The sequence below is a fragment of the Penicillium soppii genome (genome assembly GCF_028829465.1).
Source record: "Penicillium soppii strain IBT 18220 chromosome Unknown utg000005l, whole genome shotgun sequence".
In the NCBI taxonomy this organism is placed as follows: Eukaryota; Fungi; Ascomycota; class Eurotiomycetes; order Eurotiales; family Aspergillaceae; genus Penicillium; species Penicillium soppii.
The window spans coordinates 1,937,637-1,955,531 of record NW_026643235.1 but is presented as its reverse complement, the minus strand read 5'-3'; the positions used below and the strand labels follow the sequence as shown (position 1 = coordinate 1,955,531).

Below are 17,895 nucleotides of genomic sequence, written 5' to 3'. Positions count from 1 at the left end.
AGATCAACGTAGATGTAGAGAAAGATTTAAAAAACGATGGAATATGTGAAGGGTCTAATAATAAGTAGATGGAAGAGAGCAGATGTGAAAAGAGAATTGGAGAAGGGGGGGGCTGGACAATCTTGCGGGGTGGACCCTGATCGGGGTTAGTGTTAGTGTACAGAACGGAGTACGGAGTAGACAGACAACTATATGAAGTCATCTACAACTCTAGGGCTACATATTCCTCAGTGTACAAAGTAGACAATGTAAATTTATGAACATGACAATATTTATAGAAAAATATGAATCAAGAACACCTTTTGCATCCTAAAGCTCCAAACTATTATTACAAATTCAAATCAAAATTTACTCTTCCTCTTCTTCACTTTCATCTTCGTCCATACCCTCAGCCGCATTCACGGAGAATGTAGGCGCCTGGTCAACACCAACATAACTGTCACTCATGAGGTAGAGAGACAGCTCATGCTCACCAGGTGTGGGAACAACATACTCCAGACGGAGCTCCAACTTGCGGCCGATCGTGATACGTTTGATAGCCAATAAACTCTTAGTTTTCTCATCGCCGACAACCAACCACCAATTCTCCATCTTCGGGTTGGGGTAAAAGGGTGCGTGGACGGTGGTGTCGGGCTCTTCATCCTCTTCGATATCCCGCTCAATCTTGACCTTGAGATATGAGGGTTCACCAGAAGTGATGTTGTCGGGATCCTCGACTTCAAAGTCAAGCTCAATGTTGGGGTACTTCTCGTTGGTGAACGCCGCAGCTTGCGCCAATTGCTTGTTGTCAAGACCGAGTCGCTTGACCAAGGCTGCGTAGTCCTTGTTTTCAGATGGGTCCATGGCTTCCATGAATTCAAAGATATCGTTGATCCTGCACGGAGAGCAATTAGTATTGGTAGACATTGGCAGAGACTGATGGGGCACATACTTGTATTCATTAGCCACCTTGATGACATCGGGAGAGAAGTGGGGGATCTGCTTCAGAGGGCTGTCACGATCCCACATGGCCTGAACAACCATCTGCGACAGCTCCATGGCATTCATTGCGTTGAGATGACCCTCGGACGAGAGAACGTCAACACATGCGCTGAGAAGGTTGAGGACCTTGCGAATGATGTCTTCCTGGTCTTTGGCAAGATCAAGAGGGAGTTGCATGCGGGAGAAGTGGGCTTGGAGGAGGACAAATGCCTTGAAGTGAGGCGAGTCGAAGGAAACCTCAGCCATCTTAACCGGACAGCGGTCGTAAACACGGCGGAGAATGTGACTCTCATGGCGACGAATCTGGATGGATTCGAACTCGGTCGCCGAAGTGACGATCTCCAGGATACCCTTGAGCTTGGTACGAGACGAAAGAGAAAGCAGGAAAGTTTGCATTGTGATGAAAGAGATGTTGTAATAAGCACCGATCATGGCAGCGTTCAGAGGCGAGACACTATCGTCTTCCTCATCGAGGTCGATGATCTTTGCCTCAGACAACTCCTTTAATGTGTTCTCGACAAGCTCGGACAGGAACGTGCTCAGGCCCTCGTGGCTCACATCACTCAAACCGTAGAAGCTAGGGTTGGCGAGAAGACGGCGGTAGAAGTAGGTGTATGTCATCCAATCAACCGCATCCTGGGTGGAGGAGAGGGTCCGTGTGCTTGCTTCAGTCACAAAGGCATCGTGAAGATAGACCTGCAAGTGGCTCTCGACCGGCAGGGCCTCGTTAAGGAACTTCTTATAATAGTCGCGCTTGACTGCAGGCACCATAAGAACACCACGGCCCAGCTTATCCTCACCAGGGCGAGAGGCCTTGCCGAACATTTGCAAGATATCGCTGATGGGGTAGTCGATATAGCGATGCTCACGGCCGTCGAAGAATTGGGTGTTCATGACAATTACCAAATGGGCTGTGATGTCCAGTTCCCAGCAAACCTCCCTGGAGGCCAGCATCACCTGGATCGCACCGATGCGGAAGAGGTGCGCGACGATGCGCTTGTCGGTGGCGTTCAGGGCCTCGTGGTAGTAACCAATACCATGAGAAAGCGACTGAGCGAGAGTCTGTTCGTGGATACGCTCAAGCAGCGGGGCAAGTTCACTGACATCGGCGTTCAGGAAGCGATCGTCATCGTTGTCAATAGCACACGCTGATAGTAGATCCAAGGCAGTAGCACGGACTTGCTTACGGCTAGGAACAAAGACAAGAGCGGGCTTGTCAGGCGAGAGCTGCAGGATGGACTGGTAGGCGGGACGAGCCATGGCCAGCATGAGTGAGGGGAAGTGAGGGATGGTGAAGGATTGCAGGTGAAGCTCCAGAGGCACAGGACGGGCATGCGGGCTGAAATTGAATATCGTGTGCTTGTTGGCACCGATCCACTCTCCGATATCGCGGGCATTAGAAAGAGGCACACTCAGACCAACGATGCGCATTTCATTCTCAGTTTGCAGGGCGATGTAGTGCATGCGAGACACGATGACTTCGTAGACGTATCCAGCGTAGCCACCCAGCAAGTGGAGTTCATCGGGGATAAACAGCTGCACGGTCTGGATGTTCTTACGGCGCTGCCACTGGCGAGACAAGACGTCCCACTGACCGGGAGTGGCAAGGACGAGATCAGCCTGCTCCAAGATCTTAAGATCGGCCGTGGTTTCGCCCGTAAGCTTGAGGATGGTCTTTCCTCCATCAAGGCCACTGAAGCGCTTCTGCCAATCAGCGAGTCTGTGGTCGACCAACTCTTGGAAGGGAGCGATGTAAACCGCACGGCCACCCTCCTTAGTTGCCCAGTGCCGAAGCAGGGCCAACTCAGCGACGACAGTCTTGCCACTGCCCGTGGGGGCACCAAGGAAAATGCTGTCATCAGTGTCAAAGACTGACTTGAAGACCTGGGATTGAATCTTGTTGAAGTGCTGCCATTCGGGATACAATGCCTGGTAATCCTCGCGCTTGAGCGCCTTGACTGGTGCGCGCTGTATGTCCAGCAAAGGTGTGTGGGGAGGGAAGCGCTCGGGGAGAATCAGCTTCTGGAAAGAAACAGCAATCTTGGTCTCGGAATGCATCCATCGGTCAGATACCAGCGAGATGAAGTAGTTAGGGGGCATCGGCTCCGTGACGGGAACGGTGAACTCAACGAGATGCTCATTCATCTCCGACTTGGCGAATTCACCACGAAGCAGGAATCTATCATGGAACAAGATCTCCTCGCCATCGCAGTCTTCAACCAAAATCCAGAAATCTTGAGCGTTGCCATGTATATTATCATCCCAAACAAAGTTGGGCGAAATGGTCAGCTCAACGCGCAGCATGGACCGCGTGATGGGTTGGACTTGAGCCTGAACATCCAGCCTGGGGAACTTGGACACCAAGTCACACACAACACGCCCAGCCTTGGGCATGCCAAGAAGCTCGCCCATACGCGGGGGATCCAAGTCGAAGTAACTGTTCCAGGGCACATCAATTCGCTCGGCCTTCTGCAAAACGTCTCTAGGGCAGTGCGGGAATTGGCGGAGGGGAGACATAGTTGGCCACATGCGCTTCTCTGCCATTTTGCAAAGATCAAGTGCAGTCTTGGCTACTGAGGACCAACCCTTCTTCAAGCAAATCTCGAAGAGGGCTCGGATGATACGTCCAGCAGATTGGGTCACATAGACCATGTCTGCCATCAAAGCAAGACCATCAAGCTTGAGTCGAGAGATATAGGCTTGCAAAAGGACGTTGATCTTCGCGTGGGGTTCGTCAATGGTTTCCTTGACAGGAACGGGAACTCGACCAAGCAGCTTTCCAAGCTCAAGCTTCTCATCCTGGCGGACTGGAATGTACTTAAACTCGTCGCTAAGAGCGAAGATGCGGAACAATTCGATGGTTGTGATGGAGGGTTGGAGGTGTTGCGAGTAAGTCAACATCGAGTTGTGACCAATGTAGTAGTGCGAGGAAATACGTCCAAGCTCGGTTGACTGCAAACGTCCTGTCTTCTTTTCGTACTTGACAAGGCCGGCCTTCTCAAGGACAGCAGCGGCGGAGTGGATGAGGTCGACTCGCTTCTGTTCCAAGACATCGTCGTTCTCGTAGTCTGCACCGACACTGTACAGGCCAGGTGACCGGAGCATCCGAACGTAAAGGTATGTGTAGCCTAGCCACTCCACACCTTCATCGCGCGTACGGACATTGCCAAGAACAATCTCGGCATTCAGGTTATCGGCTAACTTGCTCATCAGCTGCGACTCAATCGGCAGCTGCTGATTCAAAAGTGAGAGGTAGTATTGAATCTCCGCTTGCGACGTGATAATGATACCTTCACCGAATGTATCGTATTGAGGTCGACCAGCTCGTCCCAGCATCTGCAGGACGTCCTGTGGACTCAACTCGACCCAAGCACCCTTCTCAGGTGAGTATACTTGGGTCCCCTTGATGATAACAGTGTGGGCAGGAAGGTTAACACCCCAAGCCAGAGTCGAGGTACAAACAAGAACCTGAATGCTTCCATCTGCGAAAAGAGCTTGGACGGAATCACGATCAGCAAGACTAAGACCAGCGTGGTGAATTCCGAAGCCGTAGGGCAAGACGTCCTTCAGACCAGCATCATCGACAGACTCTGCTTCTTCAGAGAGAATAGCCCGGCTGGCTGCGTCACTGCGCAGAATTTGGCCAATGGTTTCGTTCTCGAGGGCCTTGTCTCTGATGTACTTGGCAGTCTTGGCTGTTTCTTTCCGAGAGTGGACGAAAATAAGCATTTGGTTTCGGCGTTGTCCGACCTGTTCCATGACCTTGGTGTAGCAGATGTCATTCATAGTTTTCAGCTGCTTAATGGCCTTCTTGTCGGTGACACCAATGAATTCTTGCTTGAGGGGGCAAGGACGGTAAGTGCCGTCGAAGTGGAATACACCTTTGACGGGGTCGGCACGCAGGAAGCTTCCCACGTCACGGTAGTTGGGAAGAGTAGCACTGAGACCGACGATTCGTACCGGTTCTCCGGTCTGCTCTTGTCTGCGAATCGTTCGGCTGACGATGCTCTCAAGAACGGGACCACGGTCGTCGTGAAGAAGGTGAATCTCGTCAATGACAATAAGACGAACGAGTTTAGTGTAGCTAGTCTCGGATGCCTTTCTAGTTATAACATCGTACTTTTCAGGGGTAGTAACAATGACCTGAGTATCGGCGATTTGTTGCTTGGTGAGTTGGCGATCACCTGTTAGTTCGGAGACTCGAATGCCATAGGGTTCCAGACGCTTTCCTAGGTTACCGACTTGCTCTTGTACCAGAGCTTTCAAGGGAGAAATGTAAACAATCTTGAAGTCATCAAGCATGATTTCTCCAGTTTCGGGATTGCGGTTTTTCCCGATTTCCCGGAGAATTGTGAGCATGGCGACGTTAGTCTTTCCGGAACCTGTGGGAGCACAGACGAGCAAGTTTCCATCGTCGTGGAAAGCTGAGGGGTAACACTTTGACTGAATCCGGTTGAGTTCCTTGGAAGTTCCAAATCCAACACGGGCCCATTCAGGCAGTTCGGTGGTCGGGAGAAGCTTCTCGCCGGCCTCCTTCTTCGCCTTGGGAGGTGGCACGTGAATTTCTTCGTAACCCTTGAAGGTCCTCTTTGTAGAACCCTGAGGCAGCTTGACGTTGGGATTGGTCATGAGATGGTTACCTTGGTGGAAGATGAGATTCTCTAAGTTGATGGTTCTCTTTGGCTGAAGAGGGCCGGACTGTTCGGGCTTTTGGTCTGCACTTGTACCTGAAGGAACATCGACGTCCATCAAGTCAAATTTCATCTTCTTTTCGGGGCGGTCTGCAAGGTCGTCGCCGGCTTCTTTGCCGCGAATTTCGTCCAGAATCGCTCGGTGGCCAGCCTCAACCATCTCAATCTCCAACAGATTACGAGCATCGGCGTCCTCTGCTACTCTTCTCCAGCGGGTAACCCAGACGGCCTTGTCGCGGTTGGTGACCAGCTTAGCAACAAGGTCGGGGTGGTCGTAGTCGAAGAGTTCCATCAGGTCGTTCTCAACGTCGCGCAAGGGCTTTGGTGTTCCATCCTCCTCCTTGCCGCCGAGAATTGCGAGCGCCTCGTCGGTCTTCTCGTGCTGAATGTGAGCATCTGAATATAGGGCGCCGATTTGGCGCTGCAACCAGTAAGCATCGATTTCGCGAGCCGAGACCTTCAATCCGGTCTTGTCTGCGGACTTCTCGTTTTCACCGAGACCTCCATCGATAACCATTTCCTCCGCGTCTTCGTCTTTGACACTTGTGGCATCGTCAGCATCTGGCCGGTCTTGTTCGTCTGCTTCATCGTCGCTGAGCTCGTCGTCGTCACGAATTTCGTCAACGGTGCCCATACGGTCATCGTCTTCGTCTTCTTCGTCAAAGACAACAGCGACACCTTGGCGCTGGTCGAGTTCGCCGTTGTCTTCATCGACGCCATCGTCCATTTCTTCATCATCTTCCTGGGCATCGTAATCTGTAATTTTCTTGCCTAGGTTTACAAGCTCATTGAATTCCTTAGGGTTCATCGAGCTTCCCAAAAGATCATCAATCTCCTTCTTTTTATCGAAATCCTTCATTTCCTCATCCTTGAGGTATTCCAACACGGCGTCCGCAGCACTTCGAACGACTTCATGGGGGACATCGCCCAGGGCGCTTCCGGTGATTGTGATGATAAGATCGTATGTGGCTCGGGTTGCGGGAGTCCGGGGACGGTATTTGAGGCCTTCGATAAATGCATCGGCTGCTGAGAGAATACCCTGGCCGCGTAGTTGTGCTGGTTGTCCGCGCGTGCGCTTCTTCTGTTCACGTAAAAGCACATCTTCGCCTTCTCCGATAGCTCCCCGCTCGAGACCGGTCGGAGCTGCCTTCTTAGATTTGGGGGCGTTGGCACGCGCAACTTGTGCACCCATCTCCCGGATCCCAATGCGACCTGCCAGAGACTCCGGGTCTCCAGTGGGTTCATCTTGGGTGCGACTGATAAAACGACGGTCCGCCTGGAGAACCAGGTTGGACATCGCCGAGTACTTGTACTGCGAAATATTTTGGTCCGCCATTTTGGTGGTTGTATGGCTAAATCACGAAAACGATGAAAAGAATGAGTTGCGACAAGAATCTGCCTGCGGAGGTCAAGACTCAGGCCGCGCCGATACACGAAATCGGCAATTTATAGAAATTTCAAATGGTCTCACAAACCTGGCTCATCCTCTCGTAAATTAACGTCAAAGGAAGAAAGGTATCAGCCAAGGCTATTGCAGATAGATGTAGCCAGGGAGTTGCAGCTCGGGAAGATTTCGGTGGCGAAGGCGGAAGGAGGGGAGCTTTTGTGGTTCTGCCGGTTCATCGATCAAGTAGAGCGCGTCGCAACTATGCGTCGATTGTCTACCCAGTTGGTTCTTTATTTCAGACATTTGAGGCCTCTACCTTCGTTAAATTCATCTTATCATTGTCAAGTACACCGTACTATCTGCCACCATGCGCGTCGAGCCTCGATATATCGCCTATCCCCCAAGGTCCAGCTACGAGGCGCCAAGACCAAGACAACAGTGAAACTAAAAGACCTTCCTCAAGGTGTTCTCAAATTAGATGCTTATGATGATCGAGTCGATGAGGCTCCCCGTTATCCGACTGTGGTACAGGGACATCGAAACAATATGCAGACATTCAAGAACTGTGTTGTGTTAACTCGTGTTGGGGGCTTTTATGAGGTACAAGGATGACCCAAGCTTATAGTTCGGCTGTTACAAATGACCGGCTCGCTGACTTTCCACATTGCAGCTTTATTTTGAGCAGGCTGAAGAGTTTGCACCATTGCTCGGTCTCAAGCTTGCGACTAAAAAGACCAACGGTGGACCAGTGCCCATGGCCGGCTTTCCGTTCTTTCAATTGGACCGTTTCCTCAAAATGCTCGTCCAAGATCTCAACAAGTATGTGGCTATTAGCGAAGAGTTCGCAATAAATGCAGAAGACAAAACGAGCTCAGGTCTGTTGTTTGATCGAAAGGTAGCTAGGATCATCACACCCGGCACGTTGATTGATGAGAAGTTCATTGATCCTTCCGAGCACAACTTCCTGCTGGCAATCTACTTGGATCTTCCCACTTTGGAATCGCAGCTGAAACAGCATGCCCAAAAGGATGGAGAATCACCGCATCAGCATGTGTTGTCTTCTGTGCCTCAGCAAGTAGGATTGTCTTGGTTAGATCTCTCGACGGGTGATTTCTTCACTCAACTCACAACGACTCAGATGCTGCCATCTGCAATTGCCCGAATCGGGGCTCGTGAGATTCTAGTAGATCAAAACGTTCAAGATGTTATCGGACATGAGCTGCAAATGTTGGTAGGGCATGACCACCGCCTTATCACCTTCTTCCCATTTCCCAAAGCAATTGAACCAATATCTGAATGGGGATCAATGCTTGAATCCCCCGTTCCTGAGAATACGCGAGCCTCGTTCACCTCTGAGGAAGTCGCAGCTGGGTACAGCCTACTTGAATATATTCGTGTGCAGTTACAAGGATCAAATCTCAAGCTCCAGCCTCCTCTTCGAAGACATCTCAATGAATCAATGAGCATTGATCGTAATAGTTTGAGTGGTCTTGAGATACTAGAAACAGCAAGAGATGGTTTTGGGAAAGGAAGTCTTCTTCACGCGGTCCGAAGGACTTCTACCAAAAGCGGAGCACGGCTTTTACGAGATCGACTGAGTACATTTCACTCTTGGCAAGCTAGTTTGGTTTCATTTTACTGACTCGTTGCACATAGCTTCCCCGTCCACGTCCTTGCAAGTCATCAACGAACGCCTGGACCTGGTCTCAGTCTTTATCGAAAATGCGGAACTTCGAGACAGTATCATCCAACTCCTCAAACGTAGCTATGACTCCCAGCGCTTGGTCCAAAAGTTTGCCTTTGGCAAAGGCGACCCGGACGACTTAATATGTCTATCCCGTGCGATTGAGGCCTCCAAAGAAGTCAGACAAGTCCTTTCGGATCACAGTAGGCTGCCATCGTCAATTAATTCGCTCGATTCGAATCTCAGCATTAGCTCCATGATCGCACGTCTTTACCTTGATGGCCCTTCTGCGCTGGCGGACCAAATACTCGCAGCAATCGACGAAGAAGGCCTACTACAAAAACAACGCATTGAAGATAGTACCGCCGCAGAGGCAGCTAGTTTGGCGCAAAAGGTGACCATGGACGAGGGCACATCCAGCGAGCTCGAAGCACTGCCGAAAAAGGTCAGGGCCAAGAAAGGCGAGCGAGCTGTCGCAGTCGACACTGACTCCGGTCCCCTCGATACGTGGATCATGAGACGTGACGCAAGTCGAAATCTGAACACCCTGCACAAGAAACTAGAAAGCTTAAGTGAAGAAAAAGTATCTTTGACCCAGCGATTGCGTGATTCAGTTGATTCATCAGCCTTGAGCCTGAAATGGACACCAGGATTGGGTCATATTTGCCACGTCAAAGGGGCGAAAATCTCTCAAAGCTCCTTAGAAGACTTGGGAGTCACACGAAATGTATCATCCACTAAGTCCACGCGGTCTTTTTACCTACCAGCCTGGACAGAGCTAGGTGCAAAAATGGACCATGTGAAAATTCGGATACGTCAAGAGGAGCAGGCAATCTTTGAGCGCCTCCGCCGTGAAGTCATCTTGAACTTGGTCAAAATCCGCCGAAACGCTGCAGTAATGGATGAACTAGACGTGGCCTGTTCATTTGCCCTTCTAGCCCAGGAGCAGCAAATGGTACGACCCATCCTCAATGATGGCACCTGCCACAAAATTGTTAGCGGAAGACATCCCACCGTCAAGTTGGGTCTTGAGGAACAAGGGCGCTCATTTGTGAGCAACGATTGCTTTCTGGGTGATTCTGAGCGCATCTGGCTCATCACCGGACCAAACATGGCAGGCAAAAGTACATTTTTACGACAAAACGCATTGATCACCATTCTCGCACAGGTGGGATCTTTTGTACCTGCAGCTTATGCCGAAATCGGTATTGTCGATCAAATATTCAGTCGGATCGGCGCAGCTGATGACCTCTTCCGTGATCAGTCAACATTCATGGTAGAGATGCTGGAAACAGCTGCCATTCTCAAGCAGGCCACGCCCAAGTCATTTGTAATCATGGATGAAGTGGGTCGCGGAACAACACCTGAAGATGGTACTGCTGTCAGCTTCGCGTGCCTTCATCATTTGCACTATCACAATCAGTCTCGTGTCCTGTTCGCAACTCATTTCCATGCTCTCGCGGATATGACGGAGAAGTTTGAGAAATTGGAACGGTACTGCACGGATGTCAAAGACCTACCCTCAGGGGCCTTTTCTTTCGTCCACAAGCTACGCAAGGGTGTAAATCGCCAGTCTCATGCTCTGAAGGTTGCTCAGCTTGCTGGTTTGCCCATCACAACGCTGGAGCTTGCTACACGCGTTCGTCAGGAGATGCGAAATGAAACAGCAGCTGCTGGGACTTTGGATGAAACCAACCTCTAATTTTAGTTCCTGGGAGGAAAACGCTCTGATTGATTCGTGCCCTTGGTACTATGTATGATATTTATGTACAATATTTTCGGCCTCTATCTAAATACACCAATATCCCACATCAAGGCTGGCGAGCCTGTACACCTTTTCAAAGCCCGGAGGTACTCCATGGACAAGTCTATAAATCACAACTTAGCCGACCACAGCCTAGGCTGGTTCTCACCCCGACCAAGCTGACCCTTCCGTCCAAGATCAACCACAATTCCCTCCCCAAACGCAGCCTCCTGACAATCCTCGTCCCCAACCCCATTAACAAATTGCACAACAACAAAATCCACTCGCCTCCGGCCCAGTACAACCATAGGCGCATGCCAAGTCCCAACACCATAAGTAACAGCTTGACCACCCCGCGCCACAAACGCCTTAACATTCTTCAAATCAGGCGGATCCCGAATCGTGACCGTCTCCCCGGCCTCATTCTTCGCAGTAGCAATCTGCCCCTTCAACGTAGGCGCAACAACCACCAAAAACAGCGGCTCCTCCTCTCCATCCCCGACCTTTGAATGCGCAGACAGATCCACCGGGATGAACGTCTGATTCGTGAACGGGTGGCGCTCTAGAATGCGCACATCGAAGACTTCCTTCTCAGACTGGCCGGCTGTGATGGTGCGTAGTTTGCGAGGGAAACAGCAGAACATTGTCATGCGTGCTTCGGAGGGCTGGCCACTTGGACTACCATTATAGTGGTCGAGGAGCGGGGAGATGGGGCTGTATTTCAGCGCGGAGTTTTGGTTCGCTAGGACTGGAGTTGGGTTGTATGGTGGAAGGGAGGACGGTTGGGGGGCGACACTCAGTTCCCGTGGTAGGGGGGAGACTACTGCTGTGCCGAATTGGGCGAAGTTCATTGGTGTGAGAGGTTCTGGGGTAAGCGTTATTGTTGGATTGGTGGTGAGGATCGGCGCCATGGTGGGCTTTGGGTATCAGGTAACGAGGTATCAAGGTATATGTGCGTTGTTCAAACTTTTGTCTCTACCGTCTATGAATTCATGAAAAGAAGAAGAGAAGAGATTGGATAGCGGTTTTATGAAAGTTAATGCGGAGATGTCGGCGGGCTCCGGTGATGGTTTACCGATAAGATAAGCGGCCGGGGCCGAAGTATATCGGCACCTATACCTCCATTGAACGAATATAACTTCATGTTTTGTTGGAATTTATTAGACTTATTTTCTTTGTATTTTGAAGTCCTTCACATTGTCTTTGTTCTTGGGGAAGGTAGGAGTTTTTTGATTACAGTCTCAGCCACAAGGCAAGTTCTTAGTGGATCAACCGCACAGCTCCCCCTTAGCGAGATGAGCCAGTTCTCTGACGATAGAATTAAAACTGGTCCGTGGACAAAACTTTGATTGGAATTAACTTATTTCCAAATCCCCTGGGTGGGTCTTTAGGTTTGTACAATGGCAGGTCGATGCCCAACGAGAGACTGAAATGATTCGATGTAAGTGCGGAAATGCTATGTGGATGCTCATTCAGCGTATAGCGCTTTACACGGAGTGTAATTGGGTGTCGCCACCGAAAGCACGGTGCAGACACCAAAAGGCCATTTGGATTTACTTCTTACATGCAATTTTGTTGAGCACAGACAGATCCAACCTTTGAATCTGAGACAGTAATATAAAATGCCAGCAAAGATGAGGTGGTTTTCAAGCTAGTCGTAAGGCAATTGTTAATCTCAATTTTCTTTGCAAGTTTATTTCAATTGAGGCTCTGAGGGCCGCGAGATAACATCTTGGGCAGATATTACATGCACATGCTCAATGTTAGCCAATAGTATACCCGTTGGTCCGGATGCAATACCTGATCTGGAGAATACAATAGAGAAGTGAAGTGTACACCGATCTTTCATGACTCCGCGTCGTCATTTCATGATGTCTTTGATATTATAGAAACCTCGGATATTAAAGTATTCATGATCCCCTGTTTTCTTTACTATACTTTTTATTTTGAGCTTTCAAAAGAAAGAAGAGTTTCTCGCATTTATTGGTTGTCCATTAATGAAAAATATATCATTTCAAGCACCAATATCACTTGCAGAAATGAATTCACCATCTGGTCCAACTTCGTCGCAACAAACCACCGGCACTGGTGGTTCTCGGGGTGTTGCTGCTGCTGCAACAGGATCTAACCAAACCTATACAAGCTCGACCCAAAAGTATATCGCACTATTTTGTTTGTTTGGTCCAGGCTCTAAAGCAGCTGCTAACACGAGCAATTCACCAAAGCAATACGTCCACAGAGACCTTCCAGCGGAACATAGACTATGTTGGCAGTTGGGTGAACGAATCTAACCAGGTTCATCCCCGGCCAAGCGCTGTGAAGAGCAACACGGTCATCTAATGACATCTCCACATAAGCAACGCGAGTAATTGGTGGATGTAGTGAAGATACATGCAGGACATGGTGAGTTGGTTCTTTGAAAACCACAACCTATAAATTAACCAAGCGATTAGGCTCCGAACACACCCGAGAGAAATAGCCTTTTATACATGATTTATGACGTTCCTTTGAAGCTTTTGCATATTCATTCTGGATGGGAAACAGGAAACGACTCTTCATATGATAATAATCTTGCTTTCATCTTTGTATTTTCGGTTGGAGGCCAACATGTGATAGGATCAGGATACTTGAGGGGGAGGGGAAAGGCCATGCAGTGTCTTTGCATGATGCGTCACGAAAATGACCTATTGCAACATTTCCCTCAGATCCGAGGCCATTGTAGAATTTAATATTTTTGCCGATTCATTCATGTACTGTATACTTGATGCATTTCCCCTCTTTTCTCATCGACATCTGGTCTACGTTTTTGCCACCTGTGTCAATCTCTGTACAGCGCTGATGGACGATAACATCATTCCAGGTCGTTGAATTGTTGAATCGTGTATAAAGATGTAACATCAAGTTGCATCCTCGATGCAGCCGTGCCCAAACTAGCAAGCAAGAAGGGTAGGATTAAGCTTGCAGGAATTCAGCGTCACATTCCACGTCTAGTCAGATGCAGTATGGGAAAGCCAAAGATTACGATTTAGCTAACCACTCAATCTTGTAAGGCTGATATTAATTTTGGACCTCGGTAAGTATAGCAAATGCGTTAGCTATAGAGGACAACAACGTGATTGATCGAATGAATCAAGAGAGATGCAAGATACTAACTACTAAATTATCAACTCTTATTAGCATCTGTCGGTTTTTCTAGAGCCTCTTTTTCTCGCCTATAGGACCAGGTTTATAATGATTTCTTGCATAGGATATTGAAAGCAAATGGATATCATGAACAAGCTACGACTCGGATCGGTGCAACTACAAAAGCTCCCAACACTGATTTCAGGCAAATCGCTAGTTTGAAGCAAATGGAACAGACTTCCAAGTAAAACTTGCCGCTATGAACTCACTGCAACGAGCTGCAGTCTGTTAGGAGCAACCTGCGGCCCCCATTCTTCCAATAAGCTTCTGCAAACTTGAAGCCATAATGGATGGCTCTATGCCTCCCATTCGTTAGAGAAGAAGTAGATACACAAGGCTCATCACTTAAAATCAAATTTTAGAGAAAACAGCCCTTTGGTTAGAAATTCCTAGCCCCTGGGGGTTATGTTTGTGCTATCATATATTCGCCAGTTGCTCAAGTCGCATGAATCGCACGTTTGTAAAGTTCTGACTATTGAATATTTCTACATCCTTCGTTCTTCTTAACAAATTATGTGTCATCGCTTTTTTAGTGTCTCTTTTGCGGTTGATTTTAGACCTGGATTGCGAAACCCACTCCTATGTCCATCGACATACGATCTAGAAAATCGGGCGACACTCCAAAATAACACTTTGATGCGATATTTTTACCATTCATCATTTACACTATTTATAATCTCTTTTCAATAGCCTCTAAATGGTGGCTTATTACTCTCTAATCTTGCTGTACTGCAATCCTTTAACATAAGCAAGCTATATCCAGACGTTTTAGATATGATCTACTCTCTACTGGTCTCTCCAGATCCGATGAAAAGCGCAGGCCCTTCTCATCCTTCATTTGCCGACAAGCTCAAGCCTACATTTGAGAGACTAACTTCGAACTTGGAGCGCCGCATGGTCTTGATTACCATAGTAGCCGCCGAGCACACGCCTCAGTCCCGTTTCACTTGAATGGACATTCTGATTTTTTTAGCTCAATAAGAAACATCAATTGCCATCCTTTCCTGATATCTGTTTCCACTGTGTTATTTTTCTCCCTCGGCTACCATCATGCCTCCCAAAAAGAGACCTCGCGGTGACTGCCCTCCAACCTCGACCATTATGAGCCCTGAAACGCGACAAATTGATCCCGACGGAGATGTCGTCCTGTACACACCAGGCCATCAGTTTTCCAATTATACAAACTCTGGCGATGATGCATCTTTCCTTGTCTCATCAAAGCATCTCAAATTAGCTTCGCCATATTTCAAGTCTTTGTTGACCGAACGTTGGCCCGAAGGAAGGGCCTTAGCAGCCGGGATGACGGAAATCCCCGTTGTGGACTGCAAGCCGGATACACTCCTTATAATCCTGTACCTCATTCATGGTCACTAGCGAAAAGTTCGGACATTATCTCCCTCTCTACAAGAGATTCTTGATGTCTCCGTGGCCACAGATTACTTTCAATGCCATGAAGTTGTCGAACTAAGCGCTATGAGATGGATGGAGAATCTCAAGCCAACTATCCCATCCCAGCTGTCAGAGGAGACTACAAAATGGATCGCTATTTCATGGATTTTCAAAGTTGATGATATCCTGGAGCGCACTACCAAAACTGCCATGGAGAAAGGAATAGGCCCCTTCAAGACCCAAAATCTATCAATTCCGGCATTTATCAGAGGTAAGTAGAATGCAAAGTCTTATGACGTCGAACTAACATTCGCTTTACTCCGTGGATGGCATCGATAAGGCTAGAGAAGATTTCCTGAAAAAGATTCTATGTGCAATAGAGTCACACGTTGAGAATTTATCGATGACTGCGAGTTATTGCCACCCGAAATGTGATGCAGAGTGTTTGGGCCTCCTTCTCAAACAACTAAAAGCCCACAGATTAACTTTTCGGCTGCTTCATCTCACGTTACCTGACTCAACATTAATCCCATTCCAGGGCATAAGCCCTTCTGGTATCAGCGCAATGGTCGTGGACTTCAATCAGGACATTCAGTGCGAAGGTTTTTCAAAGCGTACCTGCATTCACAGCTTCAGTCCTTGGGGCAATGATGCTATGAAGCATGCAAAGAATCTACACAACTACTTGCAAGGTTTCAAGTCATCTGAATCACCAACACTCTCCATCACCATGGAATCTTGAAAACGTCTTGATAATTGCTCTCAAATCTGCTGCAGCTCAAGTCTATCACATTCAATTCATGAAGCATCATCAAAGATTCTAGGCAATCATACACTACATATGGAGTCACATTATGTCGGACCGGATCACCAGTTGCTTGGGGCTGATTCCAAAAAGTGGATCATGATTGCCTCAGTCTTCAAGGATCATACTATCTTCGCGATCACCACCAAAAGTGCGATTGTAGCAGGAACATGTGACTTCACGACTGAAGGCTTACCAATCCCAGCATTTGTCCCTGGTAAGTCCATAAAACCGACATCTTATCATTGCAGCAAGGTCAACTGATCGTCTTCTTAGACGGAATAAACAAAGCGAGAGCAGATTATTTGCAAGTCATGCATTCCGAAATCAACAAACGCCTGCAAAAGCTCTTGTCGCCAGTTTCTTGCACTAGACAATGTGATGCCGCATATTTAGGACTTCTTCTCAAGGAACTAACTGCAAATGGAATAAATATTTGTTCAACCCAAGTCTGCGTTGCCCAAGGGTTCTTTTTCCATCTCATTCGATGGAAAGAGTCCTTCTACAATCTACACCATGATTCACAACTCCAATCATTCTCCGCGTGCCCATGCAGAGGTAAAGGGCTTTGCGACAACCGCAGCTCTCTTTGGGGAATTCGTGCATATCTTTACGCAGACCTGAACAGTATCCAAGGCCTCAAGATGCCGCGGTGATTGAATGATTTCATTTTCAGCAAAATTCGACACGTTTCCAACGATTGCTTTTCATAATTATCGGTTTTGCATGACGGTGGAGCATCATAGTTGCTGGGAAGCAGGCAATCAGTATTGCGAACCCGACTTTGTGCACTTTGATTGCAGACAGCAAGTTCACCTTCAGCCGCTCAGGCACAAAAAATGGGATATATCAACCTGGTTCAATATGGTGTTACAAAATACATTAAAACAATCACTCATTGGCAAACAGCTCAATAGCCTCATGGCACTTAAAAAAGTCTGTAAAGACCAAGACATCAACAAGCTCCTGTAGCGTCATTTTCAAAGGAAGTCTGCGAAACCTTCCATGAATAGCATTTAGACTTGTCATCAGAGTTTCGGGTTTGACGTCGGTGACGGGGATCTCGACTGTTCCATTCGTGGTCAGAGCTCTTCCCTCGGCCCAGCTATTTGAGAGCATGGCTTTGAAAAAGGAAGATGCCAATTTGAGATGCTTTGAGGAGACCAGAAATCGATCAGGACATTTCAATTTGTCGGTCATGGTTTCATCGTCGTTGCTGGTAACATTTGGACTCGCACCGTGCTCGTAAGCTTCGTCTTTTCCACCTTCATCCTTACGTTTGTCTTCTTTATTGAACCTCACCAATGGAGAATTTACTGTATAGAGTGTCACGTCTCCATCAGGATCAAGCTCATACAACGCACTGTCGCTGAACTTCATAGCAGATGAAGATGGCTCTCCTTGCAGTTTGGTCTTCGAGGCTGGGAGCGGTGTTGAGCCTTTCAAACTTGAGTCAGTTGTGATAATAATTGGGCTGTTCAAGCTGGTTCTGAGAAAGGGTGTTTCCATAGGTAAGGTAGCATAAGGGTTGAAAGTATTTGGGCCTTTCTCAGAAAAAAGAGTGAAAGAGGGTTATGAAAAGGAAACAGTGTGAGGTCTGAGATATCTTCACAGGTTATTTCCATTTCAAACATCGATTGTTTGTATCCCGGGCCCTCTCCCCCATGCCGCCTTATATGTGGTATCAATCTCCCACACTTGAAAAAGAGACGTGATACTTCCACTAATTTGCTCTGTAAGTACACAACTACACAGTCACCAAAGCATTTGTGGATATTTTTAAAAGGTAACGTAGCCTGGGTATTTTTGGAAACACAAGGCGACCCATTTGCGGAATTTCAGCATCAAATACATTTGGAACCTACAGACGATTTATGTGGAGGTCTCTACTTGCCAAAGTGCACTGCGTGCTACCCTTAAACGATTAGATGGCCAGTTCTTTTATGCGATCACATAAGAAGAGATTATGGCAAATACTCAATGCATGCAAGTCTTATTTCAGATTTGATGGATGATCAGTTCGTCTGTTGC

The 17,895-nt window shown here is 48.1% G+C and overlaps 6 protein-coding genes across 6 annotated transcripts; 3 read left to right on the top strand and 3 right to left on the bottom strand.

Annotated features, from left to right (window-relative positions):
- Positions 1 to 348: 348 nt before the first annotated feature.
- N7529_006182 (ATP-dependent RNA helicase BRR2) lies at positions 349 to 7,008 on the bottom strand (the record flags this gene model as incomplete). Its single annotated transcript, XM_057241709.1, has 2 exons — positions 349 to 874; positions 932 to 7,008. The coding sequence occupies 2 exons, from the start codon at positions 7,006 to 7,008 to the stop codon at positions 349 to 351; spliced, it is 6,603 nt and encodes a 2,200-aa protein (XP_057097068.1).
- Positions 7,009 to 7,133: 125 nt separating this feature from the next.
- On the top strand, positions 7,134 to 10,445 carry N7529_006181 (mismatch repair ATPase MSH1; the record flags this gene model as incomplete). The annotated part of the gene is made up of 4 exons (XM_057241708.1): positions 7,134 to 7,162; positions 7,224 to 7,659; positions 7,730 to 8,657; positions 8,716 to 10,445. The coding sequence occupies 4 exons, from the start codon at positions 7,134 to 7,136 to the stop codon at positions 10,443 to 10,445; spliced, it is 3,123 nt and encodes a 1,040-aa protein (XP_057097067.1).
- Positions 10,446 to 10,618: 173 nt separating this feature from the next.
- On the bottom strand, positions 10,619 to 11,398 carry N7529_006180 (ureidoglycolate hydrolase; the record flags this gene model as incomplete). Its single annotated transcript, XM_057241707.1, has 1 exon — positions 10,619 to 11,398. One exon carries the CDS (start codon positions 11,396 to 11,398, stop codon positions 10,619 to 10,621), a length of 780 nt encoding a protein of 259 aa, XP_057097066.1.
- Positions 11,399 to 14,720: 3,322 nt separating this feature from the next.
- On the top strand, positions 14,721 to 15,801 carry N7529_006179 (BTB/POZ domain-containing protein; the record flags this gene model as incomplete). The annotated part of the gene is given in 3 exon segments (XM_057241706.1): positions 14,721 to 15,036; positions 15,052 to 15,330; positions 15,440 to 15,801. The coding sequence occupies 3 exon segments, from the start codon at positions 14,721 to 14,723 to the stop codon at positions 15,799 to 15,801; spliced, it is 957 nt and encodes a 318-aa protein (XP_057097065.1).
- Positions 15,802 to 15,900: 99 nt separating this feature from the next.
- On the top strand, positions 15,901 to 16,237 carry N7529_006178 (uncharacterized protein; the record flags this gene model as incomplete). The annotated part of the gene is made up of 2 exons (XM_057241705.1): positions 15,901 to 16,081; positions 16,116 to 16,237. 2 exons carry the CDS (start codon positions 15,901 to 15,903, stop codon positions 16,235 to 16,237), a joined length of 303 nt encoding a protein of 100 aa, XP_057097064.1.
- Positions 16,238 to 16,755: 518 nt separating this feature from the next.
- Positions 16,756 to 17,373, bottom strand: N7529_006177 (uncharacterized protein; the record flags this gene model as incomplete). The annotated part of the gene is made up of 1 exon (XM_057241704.1): positions 16,756 to 17,373. One exon carries the CDS (start codon positions 17,371 to 17,373, stop codon positions 16,756 to 16,758), a length of 618 nt encoding a protein of 205 aa, XP_057097063.1.
- Between the last annotated feature and the right edge of the window lie 522 nt (positions 17,374 to 17,895).